The sequence below is a fragment of the Cyphomyrmex costatus genome, unplaced genomic scaffold (assembly GCF_001594065.2).
Source record: "Cyphomyrmex costatus isolate MS0001 unplaced genomic scaffold, Ccosl1.0 scaffold36, whole genome shotgun sequence".
In the NCBI taxonomy this organism is placed as follows: domain Eukaryota; kingdom Metazoa; phylum Arthropoda; class Insecta; order Hymenoptera; family Formicidae; genus Cyphomyrmex; species Cyphomyrmex costatus.
The window spans coordinates 4,775,915-4,792,625 of record NW_017277774.1 but is presented as its reverse complement, the minus strand read 5'-3'; the positions used below and the strand labels follow the sequence as shown (position 1 = coordinate 4,792,625).

General features: G+C 37.0%; 1 protein-coding gene across 3 annotated transcripts in view; it reads left to right on the top strand.

Moving 5' to 3' along the window:
• The first annotated feature begins 2,283 nt into the window (after nucleotides 1-2,283).
• LOC108776411 (glutaredoxin domain-containing cysteine-rich protein CG31559) overlaps nucleotides 2,284-16,711 on the top strand; it is a 28,501-nt gene continuing 14,073 nt past the window's right edge. The window contains exons 1-2 of one of the 3 annotated variants that reach the window (XM_018543018.1): nucleotides 2,284-2,437; nucleotides 3,655-5,345. In XM_018543018.1, the coding sequence (XP_018398520.1) occupies nucleotides 3,699-5,345 (1,647 nt within the window). In that variant the 5' untranslated portion in view covers nucleotides 2,284-2,437; nucleotides 3,655-3,698. Of the gene's footprint in view, nucleotides 2,438-3,289; nucleotides 5,346-16,711 lie in introns of those variants that run through there. The other 2 variants (XM_018543017.1, XM_018543016.1) reach the window with 2 other exon arrangements.

Below are 16,711 nucleotides of genomic sequence, written 5' to 3'. Positions count from 1 at the left end.
ACGTTACTCGACAGGTCATCGATAACCGCTTCCAGCGTGGAGGTCACCAACGCCAAATGTCTTGCCCTCTCGGCTGGAAAAAATCAACAAGAATAACAGATGGATGGCCTATGCTGTGCTCACAAATAGAAGGTGTAACGGAACTTGTTCTAGTCACCTTTAAGCCTAATACACGTAACAAGGTCAATCTAATGGATTACACAAACATTCTATTCGGTCTTAAGAATGCTAATGATGTCTATTTCAGTCATACACACCACGAAACTTTATATAATTTAAAAAATAACATATTAGATTATTATCTTTAGAAATAGTTACATTTATTTCTCTGTGCAATTGTCTAGTTTACAGTAACCGTGATCATAACTGTTGCATTTAACTTTCAAATCGTTGCTTTTATTAACATAATATATGATCATAAACGTGATGAAAATATTGATTCTTAGAGCTAATGTATACAACTATATTAACTAGTAAATGAATAATCATCAATGTGACCAATTTTAGTGCATGATAAGCATTATCTAATGGATAAGCAAAATGCACTGTTATTACCATCCAACTGATATACCGTTTTAAAATGTTTTAAATTGACACGTGATTCTTTAATCATTAATATGAAGAATTATTAGCCAGATACATGTTGGGTTGAAACAAAAGTTCTTAGTACTGCTTTATTTATAATGTATTATATTTTTAAAAATTGTGATATAAATAGTTTGGAAAAAAATTAGCAATATATTTATATTACCTATATATTATTTGATGGACCAAAATTTTAGCTATAAGAATCTGTTTTTCAAATTGTTGTATGATGATTTTTAATGCAATTATGAGCAATATCTGAATTAAAATAAAAATCCTTTTATTTAACGCATAATAACTCAGTATCAAAAGACTTTAGAAATATCTTTGAAGAATAAAATTTAAGAATTTTTGCAAGTTTTTTTGGGTACATAACAGGTTCATAAAGTGAGAAGAAAATTTCCTATTTTATCCAGTAGTTTTTTCTATATGTAAAAATAATCAAATTCACAGAAACTCAAAAAGCTTAATGATCTTTCAAAAGTAAAGATTTTAAGATTTCAAATTCTTTATTTAAATTTTGTTCATTTTTAACGTACGGTTGCTCTAATTTTAAAGTTTGCAGTGATGTGAACTTTCGTTCTTACCCACTATATAATGTTAATTTGACAAAAAAAGTTATACACAGGTCTAGTCATAAGAGTGATTATCTCGGAAACGATGACGGATACGACAAAATACCAGGACTACTTCTTTCTATAAGCTCTACGAGAAAGGTCGCACGCGCGAACACATTAAAGCTATAATTTATCATCGTCTTCATTATTGAAAAAATGTCTATAGACTTAACTTCTAAACCTGTGCGTAATTCTTTTCCTTTCGAAGCATGTATATGTATATATATATATATTATATATTTATATCTATGTGTCATAAAAGCAATTCTCTTTATAATTTCTCACAGAGCACCTTTTAATACCTGAAAAATACTTGTAAAGTATGTTAAGTAGAGATATATCTACAGAGTAAAAGACCATATATATAGAACGGAAATTCTTAAAAGAGATATTAGATTGCTAAGATGTATTTATGATAAGGAAATGAAAGGATTACTAGCTACAGGTTAAATATCTAACATTAAATGTTATCTGAAATCAATCAAATTTTCTACATTTCTTATTCTCGACAATATCTACGCACAATAGATTACAACATTCTCGAATTATCGATCATCGTGAAAAGATGTGTTCAGTAGATATCGAGCGCAGCCCGAAGGCGATCGCGCTTTCCATTCACACGGCCATTCACGGGTACACAGTGCGCCGGTTATACGGCAAAACGATTCGACGAAGATGCTGCGAAAGGAGAGGAGCAACATTCTGTAGCATTGGAGGTGAAATTTTGGCAGGTGTACATACGGACGATCGTGCGTGTACACACACTTGCGCGCGTCCACGTGAAAGGCAGTGAACGGTAAAGAGTCAGGTATTTAAATAAGGAACCGGATGGTGTCGATCCAGCGGGCGGCTCGGTAGAGGACGCCACGACCACCACTTCGCCCAGGCAGGTACCTGTCTGCCGACTTCAAGCCGACTTGGAGAGAACTCGTTCTCGTCTTACCACGATTCTCGCCTTTCTCCCCCCTCTTCCTACTAGCGCTGCACACCTTCCCCGTAGACAGTTTCCCACTCCCGCTTTCGTTATGCCCATGGTCCTGGGGCCCGACTCCAGTCCCCACCCGGACCGCGAAACTGCATGAGTGAGTGTCAGCGGCACTCAGTACAGTTACTGACGTTCCGTGCTGTGAACGATCGCCTGTTGATCGTCGTCGTCGTCGTCATCGGCTTTAACAGTCCGAGTCGAGTGTAATCGAGTTTTACTATGCGCCGCTCTTGATACACATATGCGCTCTGTAAGTGGTGTTATCCTCTTCTCCACGGTCCCGGACGACCCGGTCTCCCTCTCTTCTTCATCTCTCGGACGATTTTCTCTTTCTCTTTTTGCGTGCCAGTCCCGTACGTTTCATCGGTCTCTCTCTCTCTCTCTCTCTCTCTCTCTCTCTCTCTCTCTCTCTCTCTCTCTCTCTCTCTCTCTCTTTCACGCGCAGCAGGTAGGTAATCCGCGATCTCGTATGGCCACAGGTGCGCGCAAGGTGCTAACGTTTTCTCGACGAGCGAAGCCGCGGGGCCTCATGTTGTTCAGCCGATCGACCTGATTTGAACGGCGGTGCAATTCGTCAGGCTCTCCCATCCGTCGTCCTTGAGTGTGATGGACCTAGAACGCGGTCGACGAATCACGACTGATTGCCAGAATTTGGACAATTTTGCGGAGTGATCAATGCTTGTCTATAACAGGATGCAGCCTTAATTGTGCATCTCAACATACATAGAAAATTAATTAAATTGTAAGATATATATTTTTTTCGCTATTTTCTTTTGAGCACACAATAATCATAATATGTGCAATATGAGTCATCAAGATCGAATAAAATAATTTTTTTTCAATATCTTGAGAATAGTGGAAATCTTGAAGACGTGTTGTGATATCACAAAACAAATTGAAATCTCTCTCTTAAAATTATGTGTATGATTTAATTACTTTATGTAAGGTTTGAAAAGAATTTGGTTAAAAGACTACAATGGTTTTAACAGTTAAATGTTTAAATTGGCAATATCGAAGAAACAATATTAGTTCAATATTTCAATGTACACGTTGGTAGTTGTCGAATGTGCTTAACGTGCGAATGTGCCGATGAAAAGCGGTCCGTCCCAACGGCACTCAACTTTGATCGAGTGTTATGTTCGGAATTGCAGTTGCGTTTCAGGGCGAACAGTCCATGTTGCATTTGCGGTAAATTAATATTGTCGTAAATCATAATAGATACACCCCGTGTAAAACACGTGGCCATTTCGGGAAGTAGTTTCATCAGCTCGATTAACGTTTTTCATCCAACTACCGGATAAGTAAGTGTAAATTTATCGTACAAGAAGTGGTGCGTTATCATGAATATAATTTGATCACGATTCGATCTAGTATAGTAAAGAGAAGGCGACGGAAGGAAAGAGAAAGAGAAACCCGTTAGGAGAGAGGCTGGAGTTAATCCTTGAACTTTCCAAATTCCTCGTCAAGGTGAAGCTTATGGAGTGAACCACACGGTAACTTGGTATGCACGTATGGATGAGATCATCACGATGACCGTACCTCCGCCACTATCTGCGAAGACACAGGCCCGGGATGCGAGCCAGGCCACTCGGCAGACTGTGTCAATCCGGACCGTATCCCCTTCCGTCTCGCTGCCTCTCGCCAGCGGACCCGGAGCAACGGTATTTGTCGGAGTAAGCGCTCCTACCGCCGATTCCGTGACAACCTGCAGGAGAAGAATCCCGGAAGTGCAATCGGCGAACGGCGGCTGCGAGGAGCGGAGCAACGTCGTCGAAACGTCGCGGCAGCAGCGGTGGCAGCAGTCGCAGCATCAGCAGGCGGCCGCCCATATAGTGAAGATCAAGATTAATCCGGATGGCGACAAAAACAGTAGGGTAATATCGACGGTACGATTGACCTTGGACGAGAACGACCGGAATCACGAGATCGAGAACGGTACCGCGCGCGAACGTTCGAGCAGACGCGGCGACGACGGTGCGGTGGTGGTGAGTGCGACAAACTTGGTGAACGAGCGACACTGTGTGAGTGCTGCCGGTGCTGGTGACGGCTGTGTGAGGATCAGTGTCTTCAGCGGCGACCCGGCAACTGGGTCCGACAATCAGGAGCGCAACAACAATAGCAACAGCAGTGACGACAGCGACAATAAGCGTAGCCAGGACGACGGCGACAGAAGTGATAACAGAGACATGGTGCATCGTGGTACCACAGAGACCCTGAATTCGTCTACCCTTGGCGGCCGTTCGAGCGCCTGTTTCTACTACAATTCGTACCAGAGCCCGTTAAGCGGCATGGTGATGTCGAGCGGACAATGTTCGCCCAGCGACACCTTGGACAGCGGCACTTGCAGCGACCTTGACGGAACACCACCGCCATTGCCAAAAAAGAAGAACTCCAGTACGGTGATCTTGTCCAGCAGCACGCATAACCGGACTGGCAGCCTGACTAGCAGCGGCGCCGAGGTCGACAGCGACGACAATGAGAGCAACATCAGCTGCGATTCCTTGAACGGCGCCGAAGTGAACGGCGACACGAGCGAATATCGAGTGCACGAAACGCCGAAGGACGTTGAGGAAACAGTGGGCGTTGTTGAGAAATTGGGCCGAATCACGCTAGCGAACGGCGTCAATGACACGATCGAGGAATCGAACGGCGTTCATCGTCAGGTCTCAATAACGGAACTCGGTTGCGCGCCATGCTCGCCGGTGTCGTCGGCCAGCGTCTCGCCGTCACCATCCGGAACATCGTCCTTATCGAAAGCCTCCTCGACGCCGCGGGTGAGGAGCCCCGATCCCGCAATTGAGCAGAACGGTCAATCGGCGCTGTCGCCGGTAATTAAAGAGTACACATATGAAGAGAGGAAGCAAGAACGGGAACAAGAAAGGATAGAGCAGGAGTGCGTCAATGCCACTCAGAATCGATCGACTGGTCACAAATACCTGTACGAGGACGACAGGTACTACAATTTCCACGTGAACGAGTTGCGCGATAATAACAAGAACTCAAACGGCGAACACGGAGTGGCCGAGAATGATGAGTGTTTTGCCGGTTATAAAATCCACGACAAGGAAGCCATACGAAGTGCCAAAGGGACCGTGCGCGGTGTGAAGAACAGAGTACGAGCAGGCATCGCAACGTTTCTGCAGTCGCCTACCTCCAAGGTTCGAATCAATAGGATCATTTAATTTGATATTCGCGAGATATAGTTCTTATATTTAATCGGGAAGGTCACTGGAGATTTTAATTAAGATCACTATTGTTAACGACATACTGTGTATATTATTAATTGTTTTTTTATTTATTAGTACTTGAAAATATTATGAATGTATAGATTTAATTATAATTTTCTAAAATAAAAAAAAAGGAAGACGAACTTATAATAAGAAGGAATTATGGATACGGCCTAAATCTTTAAAAACGCGCAAATCAAGTAACAAATAGAGAGAAAAGTGTTTGGTATTTTTGTAAAAAAAAAATTACATCTTTTAAAAATATCTATATTTTTTTATATTTAGAAATATAAACATAATTATTATTATTAATAATATTATAGCAATTATAAAAGTAGAGCGTTTGGCTATAATTATTTTACCATGCTATTGCAATCATAATACTACTTTTCTCTCAGTCATAAGTGTATTTATAAATGTTCACATATGCACAGAACGTGGTAAACGATACGTAAATTATTTTAGGAATATTCATTCAATAGAGAGCTAAATAATTGTTAATTTAACAAAGAGTGAAAATTATTTTATTGTGCATTTCGCGCATATATAAAGCGAAAAAGAGGAACGTAATTTATAATATTTCAGGAATATTCATTCGACAAAAAGCTAAATTGTTTAAAAAGTAACTTTAAAGAACGTAATTAATTTACAGAATATTATTCGTTTTCAAACATACATAAAAATAAAGATTAAAAGAACAATGCGTAATTTTCGGTACAGGTATAATAACTATATAAGGGAGATAGTTCTAAAACTCTCCAAGCCGTCCTTGATAACGAATGATTACAAGACGTATAATGTATACTATATATTGTGTATAACACATAATTATTAACACTTCAAAACTTATTGCTTATATTTAATCGGTCGAGAGCTTCTAAATTAATATAGAAAAAGTGCCATATTGATAATGTGTGTATTACTATATGTTAAATCTACTTATATAGAATATAACTAATAATATTTTATTTATGAACTTGAATAACATTTTTCTTCGCACTTTAAATATCGACCAATCGACGCGGTAGTGGTGCTGAGTCTCGTAAACGACGGGTCGGCTTGTTATGCAAATCAGCTGCTGGCAAGTACCTGAGATGCGTATTGACGAGCTTGGAATCGGTATCGAGCAGCTCCAGCGCAACGTCTGCGTCAGGCTGAACGCTCAAATCCGTGCATCATGTTGGGTGCACTTGATTCGCATGGTCTACGGGTCGACGCGAAGCGTTAGATTTACAGTTAGATAGCCGTCCTCCATCGCTCGCCGCTTTGAATCAGATGGCATGGATTGCTAACTATATCGTTCAATTCAAATTCGCATTCCACACATGTTTTGCGAGATGCAGTGAACCACGTCTTTGCAAATATAATTCTACACTGAAAGGAAGAATTTTTGGTATTTGTAACTATGTGTGATTACGTATTACTATAATTATAGTTATTGTAACCATAAAAATAATTGCAATTATTATAGCTCACCTATAATATAACTCTCTTATATCATTTTTAATTAATAATTAATAATTACCAACTTATTTGTTGATAGAACTATACATATAGTTATTATGACTAACGTTGTAGCAGCAATAATCATATAATTATGGTAACATTAATTATTAGGTCGTCTGGAAAGTCCATGCAGAATTCTCAAGCAAAATTCTATTGAGAATTCCGCACGGACAACCCAATGTATATAGTCACATATATCAAAAAGCTTTCTTTTTATTTATATTTATATAGTTTTAAAACTCCCCAAGTCGTCCTTGATAAAATGAATGATTAGTATAATAACGTATATTTACAAAATGAATGCATAAATAAACATCTCGATTTAAAAAATAAAAATAGGAACATCATCGGCAACATTTACATAATGGACGTCTGCGAAGTTGCAACTTGTTGAACTGAAAAAAGAAAAAAGAGCTAAGTGATTTATCCTCATTTTTCGCATGGCAGCGCGTTAGGATTTTATGACCAGTCTGAAATCACCCAAGGGACTCTCTTTCATACCTCTGTCATAAAATAAATGATAGCGACGTCAATAGACAGGTTTCTTGAGGGCTTAGACAGCCAGGCAGAAGATCGTGCAGCGAATGATAATCTTTCCAACGTCCTTTGACAAATATTTACTATCATCTTGTCATTGAACACGTTTAGCCATCGCGATAATCGGCTTACTTGTGTGGCATATGCGAGCTTATTTGCCGTCTACCGGTTATTCTCGACGCATTTTGCATTGAATTCCTCTCAGTTTCCGACGAGAAATCCCTGCCTATTAAGACCTCGTGAAATGGATTCCAGGTAAACAACATAATACATATTTTAGTGTATCTTTATTACGAAGTTTCCGATGTTGCTATGCGAACGTCGTGCGTACGCGACGTTCGTACCATCGATGCGAAACGGTTCGACGTAACGGTAGATTCGATAAAACGATATTACAGCAACGTACTGAGAAACGCGACGTACGCAACGTAGTTGAGAAACATCGGCCGCGAAACACAAGTTACATTGCGTCCTCATGTTCGTCTTTGACTCCTCGTGTATTTCTCTTTGTTATCGCACACCCGCGCCTGCCATCCATCTCTCTCTCGCTCTTTTTCTCGTGTACGGTCGTGCGGCCTATTTCGCGAAATTACAGAGACCGAGGGTACCTCGCTTGCACGCAAATGCGCTGGCAACGGCTGAGAAATAATCCCGCACTTCCTCGCGGCTGAATCTACCTTTGAGACTTCCACGCCTCGATTGCACTTTTCACGTGCAGTCCACCGCGAACGTGCGATTATCTCTCTTGAAAATCGACGCTCGCGACGCAAATGATGCCATTTTAATGAGATGCGTTCTACATCGCACGTCCTTGTACATATAACTACTGTCGGAAAAATCTATCGTATAATGTTAAACCGATTTTCAAGAAAATAATCTAATAATATTTTTAATAAAATAATTTAATATTAAAATAATTTAATAATGAGACACTGACCACCGTGGAAGAACTGATATACACGGCAAGAGACGAGATAAAAATAAAAAATGTAGTCGCGAATATTCGTTAGTGGATATGCATAAGAAGAAGAAGAATTTAATATTTAATATCTTATTTCAAACGATATCAGATAATATTTTTTATTTTTTACTACTGTAAACTAAAAATGAATAAAAATGGGGAGAAAATGTGCTTTAATGTAGTAAGACTAATTGTTATGAAAAAAATAAAATTTTGTTATCAAAGATCTCCATAACAGCATATTTTCTTATCAACTTTTTATTTATTCATATACTTTATTGTAAATATATAAATTGCTTATATGAGTCAACATTTAAAATCAATAGTAAATGAATTCCAAATTAAATTTTACATGTAAGAGAAATGTAGCTGGCTGTGACAGTTGATACGCTTTACGTATCAAATAACGCATTCTCTGGAAATAGCGAACAAAAGTAACGCTTGCACTTTTGAAATATCATGTCGTTTCAAGCTCAGATAACAATTTGATTGATCGTCATGGAACGCCACTATATGCCAATAGATTTTTTATATGGTTACTACATTAACCGCACAGTCGGGTAACCGCAATTTACAACATCGAAATGTCGTGCGTGCGATTTTGCAGACCGCATTACTGACCAATGTAAAAAACTTGATTTCATATTAAAAAAAAAGAGATTAAATAGGTATACCGAGATTTCGACCTGAAATCATAAATATCGCTTTGGTTAAACATCATACATCTTACATTCTTTGCTCCATGCTTTTTTATTGCACGCGAAGATTCATCTTGATGTCCAATGCATCTTGCCTATATATAATATAAAGTTGCACTATATATTTTACATTTTCTGTTACAATTGATTTATTATTTTTGGCTACAATTTATTTTGACATTTTAATTGACATGACAGAAACAATTTGATATATTATACACACGTATAAGTTAGAGCCATAAATCGTTGACGTGTTTTTGTAAGAGTTAATTGCTTTTTCTCATACAAAAACATTTTCTACAAAACTGTATTTTGTATATACATGATATAATTATTTTTTACAAAAATACAATATAAATTTAAATAGTTAGAAAATATTTTAAATATAATATTAATATAACAATATTAAATATCAATTTAATTTACGGTCCGTTTATAGCGGACATTCGTTTTGCGACAATTTTTTCCTATTGCTTAGCGCTTTCTCCTCGTAATAGAATTCTTGTGGTCCAGGAGAACAGTCGGAATTGCAAATGTCGAGATATCATGCGAAATTACTTCCGAGTCTAAGAACTTCGTTGTTTATATATCATGCTGTGGTAATCTTGAAATTTTGTGAATTTCGATTACGCTTTCACGATAAGTGTTGAGACGCTTGATTATTATTATTACAATTTAGCTAGTTTCAAAGGGTAGTTCAACATGCAATAGGAAACGACAGCTCTATTTCCGTGTAATTAACAGTTCAAAGCGCAGTTTCAAATACAACAGAATGTCTGATATACCTAATCCACATTTGAAATTGCTGTTTCTTAGAATAACATATATGGAGTATATGTCTCATTATATTGATTAAAATTGGTGACCTGATTTAAACCAAAACTCCTCGATAAATTAAAGAGTAACATTTTGCTTAAATAAACAAATAAAAATAGTTACATATATGGCTCTCTTTAAAAGTGATACAATTAAAAATTATGATTTTTAAATTATTATTTAAATTTATTTAAAGAAATAGTCAAAATATTAGAAATCAAATAGGGTGGAGCTTTTAAGGGTAGAAGCAAATATTTAAAAAATGACTTGTTAAGAACATACATATATTTTTTGCCAATATTACTTAGTCAATAATTTTTTGTCACAAGTTAAAAAATAATGGTTCTGTTTTCCTTAACTTTAAAAAGAATATTTAACTTTATTAGTTTTGCGTCTTTTGAAATAAGGAAACGGTATATATTTTGATTATTGAAAATATGTATATACATAATTTAGTTTGCTTTTGATCGCGTAACGCAATATTTTAAACATCTTACTACCAAGCAACACATTTTATCGCTACGGCGTTACATTTATTGCTTCTAATTAATAATTAATATAAAGAAAATCATTTTCTGCTGAGTCAATCATAGTTGCATGTTGAAGCGCACACGCCTTCTATATTAATCGCATGTCATTCCAACAAGTGATTATAAACTGCGAAACTGTATACGCAATTAAAATGTTATACGTTTAATGGCTAGATAATTTGTTTAGTGAGTAGAGGTATACGCTTCGTTTAAAATTCCGTATTATGGAGAGTAGCTGGTTTTACTGTCGGCGTATTTAATTAAAGAATTTTCATAAAGCCGTAACTGATGGCGCGGTGAAATAACTAAGTTAAACCTGGGAACACATTATTTTCGCGAGGAATTCAATAAAACAGTGATTGCCATTAGGTATCAATTGAACAAAAACGGGACGCTTTATAAAGGAGGAGCTTTGATAAACACGCGCGATCGCATGTAGTAAAATTAATATACTTATGTTTATTAGGTAACTTTTAGAATTGAAATAAAATTTTCTTCCTTTAGACGAAAACTAATATTTTCTTTACTCGCGTACATTTGATCAGTGCGTAACTAGTTACATAATTGCCCGTTTTGTTATACGTAATAATGTATAAAAGCATATTGACGCATTCAGCCGATAATATGGCCTGAAGGAATTCCGGGGAATATGTATACTTTCTCGTGAAAGTGGAACAGAGCTATAAATTAATAAAAACTGTTATTCGTAAAATGAGAGAGTGATTGCGAATTGTTCTCGAAACCATTAATTTAATTCGTTTTCGTAATAACGTTTCTATCAAACTCCGCACATTTGAAATCGTATCTTGCTCTGATCAAACGGATAGCTTCATTGCTTTGGGCTTTATGCGCGCGGTATCGATGTACGTGTCTATGCATGCAGATCGCAAGCTCTAAGTAGCATCACTCTCATTTAGCATTACTATAAATTTTCATGAAGCTTGATTCACACGTGTATGCACGCAACCCAATTCGGTATACCAACTGTGTGTATGAGGAAGGTGAAATGACCGATGATAAACGCGGCACAGATACGACCTACTTCGTCGTCTGCCTTCGTGGGGCCAACTTTCTTTCTTTTTTATTAAGAAAATTATGCCCGCGTAATCACGATCGTATTGATTGGACTTCATCTGTCTCTCGATATAATTGTACGCGTATACTTGATTCGAACTGCTTCGTTATAGGAATTGATTTCTGCCGCGCGAAATCAAATACACGTCGATCAAATGTTAAGTTGATAGACTTCGCGAAATTAAATTAATAGACTTCGTGCCGCCAATGAAATGCCTTTGGGTCGCATCTCGCCGAACGATAATGGCCTTTTGAAATCAGACATGTAAATCTGCAATCTTTCTTTATATAAATATACTTTCGCATTTCTATCATTCGGAAAGCTCTAACGGCGTAACGTAAATGACTTATGTAAGTACACGTGAATTACTAATATCTCGCATTAACTTTGCTATAACGAAGCGATGCCGGCGACACCGGATGGCCAAGACGAACGACCTACTTCATCTACCGATTTCCGCTTTTACGAGGCTCCCTGCTATTCCGCGTACTCAAGAGAAATGGATTCGCCGAGGCCTCTAAACGCTGGTGGCAGATGGCGAGAGGTCGACTTCATGAATTTCCCGGTTGAAGAAAACGCGCTAGGCATGTCCACGAGACAAATCGGGTGGGAAAAGAGAAAGCGGGTCAAAGAGGCCACCATAGCAGTAACAGCAATGTAATAGTTTTAGCCTCTTCTTGAATTCGATCAAGTACCTTCCCTCGTACTTTTTTGCATTTTAAATTCGCCCTTGTTGTCTCATGTTCTCTTTATGTTCCTATTTTCCTTGTTAGTTTCCTACGGATGTTTGAGCTTTTTTACAAAAGCTTTCTTCAGCTAGTATATTTATCGAGAAATCCGAAACCGATAGCTTGTCCTTTACTTAACATCTTGTTTTCCAATTATCTAATAATAGGATCTACGATATTGTCGTAACATTGTTCCATGTGAGCAATGTAATTCGGATATTGAATTTACGAGTGGATTATTAAACAAACACTTGCAACGTATATGTGTACGAGTAATCTCGTAATAGTTTCATGTTTTGAGTTAACATGGAATTAATATCTGTTGAAATCATTAATCATGATTTTGAAATAACATATTACGTGAAAAAGCTATTGATTATATTATTAGCTAAATTATGCTAAATAATAAAATCTAAACATAGAAAGTATCTCATGTTTAAACATATATGTTAATAGATTATTTTACTAATGAAAAGTTTATAAAAATAAATAAAATTTACATAATATATATAAGTGAGCGTATTTAACAAATAGTTTACGTTACGTGAACGTATTGGAAGAACCACAACTATAACCATAACCATATCCAATATAAAACAATTTTTTGTTTTGTTTTTGAAAATAAAAACAAGTTTTGTTCTAAGAGAAATTTAAAGCAGCGGTCTATATTCTCCTCAACTGTGTATGACTCAACCTAGACGATTTGCCACGCGCGTTTTCGTGCAGCAACAAACAGTAACAAAATGTATTTCATCAACAAACGTTACTCGATGCTTCATAATTTGTAGCTGATGCACCGTTATCAAATGATGAAAGGGCACAAGTGCGCATTTGCATATGTTTGTACGCATGACACGAGTAACCCAAAATTTGGAGAATTCCGTCTGATCTGAAACCGGTTTACCAGATCTATAACGGAAACATAATATTCCAAAAGTTATAACGGGAATTATATGCCACTGGTATTTGGTACAATCTAGATGAACGTAAATGTAATATAAGGTGCGCATAATCTATAGAATTGATAATTATGTTTGTATATTCATTTATAAGCATTAAATACCAAGATCCGCTTTGACTGAAGATGGCTTTCTTCTCGCTTATTTGTGTTTAAAGATTTCTCGGTCTGTTTTATTTAATATCGTAAACGTGCCGTTTCCTCGCAATTGGAAGCGTCATTTTATGTTTCAACGCGTACGTTAATACTCTAAAGTTACACATTATTTTCCACTTGCCACGGAACATGCTACAGAGGAAATAATGCACGGTATGTTAAACCGTGAAGAAAAAACCGCGCACATTTCTTTGACTTAGAAAATTTCTAATCCCTCATTTTCAACCTTGCACTGAATATACGAATGCAATCCATTTCCTATTTGCCTTTGGCAATAATATTCGAACCGCAAGCGTACGGACTCCATATTCAATTAATTAAAAGTCACACAACCGTAATCCATGTGTAATTTCTATCCGAATGTATATCCAGGTGCACTATGATCAGCTAAATCGTTATTTCTGTATTAGAGTCATCTTGCAATTCAATAACATGGAAAAACGATCTGCGGAAATATTTTGTACTGAATTCGTAAATACTTTCCACAAAAAGTATTTGCGTTATATTGCAATATTCACAATGAGAATGTCGACACGGTAATATGACGCTCCTTTCTAGTCATGAGATCGTTGACATTTCTGTAGCGGACGCGCGGTTGCAATCATGCATAAATAATTGAACATATTCATGAAAGTGCACTTTCTTCTTCGGATTCACACCTCGTTCTGATAGACGCGCGGCACCCACCATTGCTTGCGAAATGATTATTGCTTCTCAGTACAATCATAATGCATTTTATTATCGGAGATGAGTAAAAAGCTGATTTCCCATCGTTGATTTCATAATGACGCGTTGTTTGATGACGCATAATCAAGCTTGGCTATGTATTTCGAAATATATAGAAGCACGTACTAGCTGAAGAATTCCATAGTGAGTAGTTGAAACAGGAAATGAATCTTTTACATGTACAATCTGAAAAAATATCAGTATAGATTTAACAACCATGCGGTATCTATATATAATTTTCATCGTATTGATTTTAATATTAACACGATGAGAATTACACAGACACTGCATGGTGTTAAATTCACACCGATATTTTTCAGAGTATAGAATCATTTAGAATTATATATAAATATATTATATATGGTATATATATATTTAATATCAATCATGTTTCAAGAAATTATAATTTTTATCTATGTAAATGAAAAATGATTTGTAAGATTAATATACTATTTTATTGTACTGTGTATTAATTTTTCATATAAAAATTATTATATACAATCATTTAAAAATTATAATACTTTTTATTATATAAGAATTAATTTTATAAATAAGTAAGATTTGTTAGTTAAAGAAAAACATGGCTGAAGTGTATACGTTAAACAACGAATAATAAATTAATAAGATTTCAATAATAAAATTAGTGAAATAAAATTATTGAATTTATGCAAGAAGTGTGTGAACAAGAAATCGATTCGGAAATTAGTACGGAGATTACAAATAGCTCTACATTGAATATGTAATAAGCAACGAAAGCTAGCTTTTAGTTTCAATTTCAACAAAATCAAACTTCTTGACTTGTGCTCAAACTTGAATTCTCATGATTGACAATTAAGAATTCAAAATGAATTACATAGATAATTCTATTATATTTCGATGATTTAAAAGTAAAATGGATTACGTGGAAATGCAAAAATTTAATATAATAAACATTTGATTGTAAAATACTTATAAAACAGTTTTTATCTTTAAACTTAATCTCTCACATAACTTTTTTCGAAAGGCAGCAAATTTAATATAAATAAAAGGAAAAATATTTATACAATGTGAAAAGATATGGTAATGTAACAAGCGTGACATTTAAAAGAAAAGGAATTCTTTTCAGTAAGAAGGAAAAAGTAGATTCTCATAGCATTTTGTATTTAAACGAGGTAAAGCGCTGTTCCGAATGAAATTCTCTGCGATATGCGATTGTCTACGGTGTGTTTACTTTCTATTTGTATAATTGCTCAGCTTTTAATTTTAAATACCGAGACGAGAAACGCGAAGTGGCGAGTGATACAAGATGATACCGGATAATGCTTCGCACGATTTACATTTTCGGAATAATCCGTGGATTTCATTGAGCTCTTCGTAACTCGTGCGGACCAATCCGCGACCGCAATTACTCGATTTAATGATCGACCGGAACATGTGACAGTATTCCCATGCCAAAACCGCATGTAACCTCGTGCGTATGAATTCGCGGTTGACATTTCGCTACATGAGGTAGGTCAAGCCGAACAACGCAAGTTGCATGCCTATATGCGCACGTAATCTGCGGTGCAGTAGTTTGGCCGGATGTGTTCTTTGAGTGAAGTGATCCATCGATCGTACATCTCCATTGCGGACTTCGGCGGGAAATGCACGTGAAATTACGTCACGCTCGTGTAGACCTTAAGAGAGGAACTAGGCAGAATGCATTCATCGGACGACGGCGGCGCATTTGCATCGATTATCCCAACAAAGGTCAGATCTCGCCTGCATCACCGCGATTCATGCGGCGACGCAGATATACAGAACTTGGCCGCACGTGTGGCAAGAGACACGTTTTTCCTTCGACGCTTGTGTCATGCGTCGTTTTAGTAGGGAACGGGGTTAAATCGTGATGACGTAGTGTATCGAATGCGAAGAACGATAGAGATTTCTTTTTTCATTCGCCAGAGGATCACGTGCGTCGTACGACATTCTGCCGGCCATTCTGCCGCGTGACTTTTATGATTTGTACCATCCAACTCGCCATTATATAATTAAAATGGAGAAAAAAACGAGACACCTGCTATGATAGAACGCGGTTCAAAGTTATACGTTTCGAGCGTGACACGTTTACGAGCACTAAGCACACGCGCGAAAGTGTTTGTCTTTCGCCGACGGGATCATATCTCAGACCCGGCGGCGATATACGCTTAGGCATTGCAGGTGCATGTGAGCTTTCACCTTTTTATACATTTGCCTCAGGCGTCTAGTCAATGTATGTATTGCGCTAATCTTGATCGCGATGTCTCCATGAGCATGTCAATTGTCTTATGCAATCACGGGACATGAAAACTATGATGAAAACTACCATTTTTCGATAGTTAGTGTTTTACTAGAGATCAACGGTTCTTCTGCGGGAAACCGACGAGTACTGTCGAAATTGATAAGATTGTAACTTTCTTACAGTGCTTTCTCTAAAGAAAACATCATTTATTAGATTTGGCCCTCCTGCCGAAGATTACCATTCCAAGTGACACTCAATTGTCACATTAAGCTTGAGATGACACGTCATCGTGACTGAAACTTGACAAAAGTTTCACTGAAATTTTTGTCAATTTAACATCATTTCCATATACATGTCTTATACTATC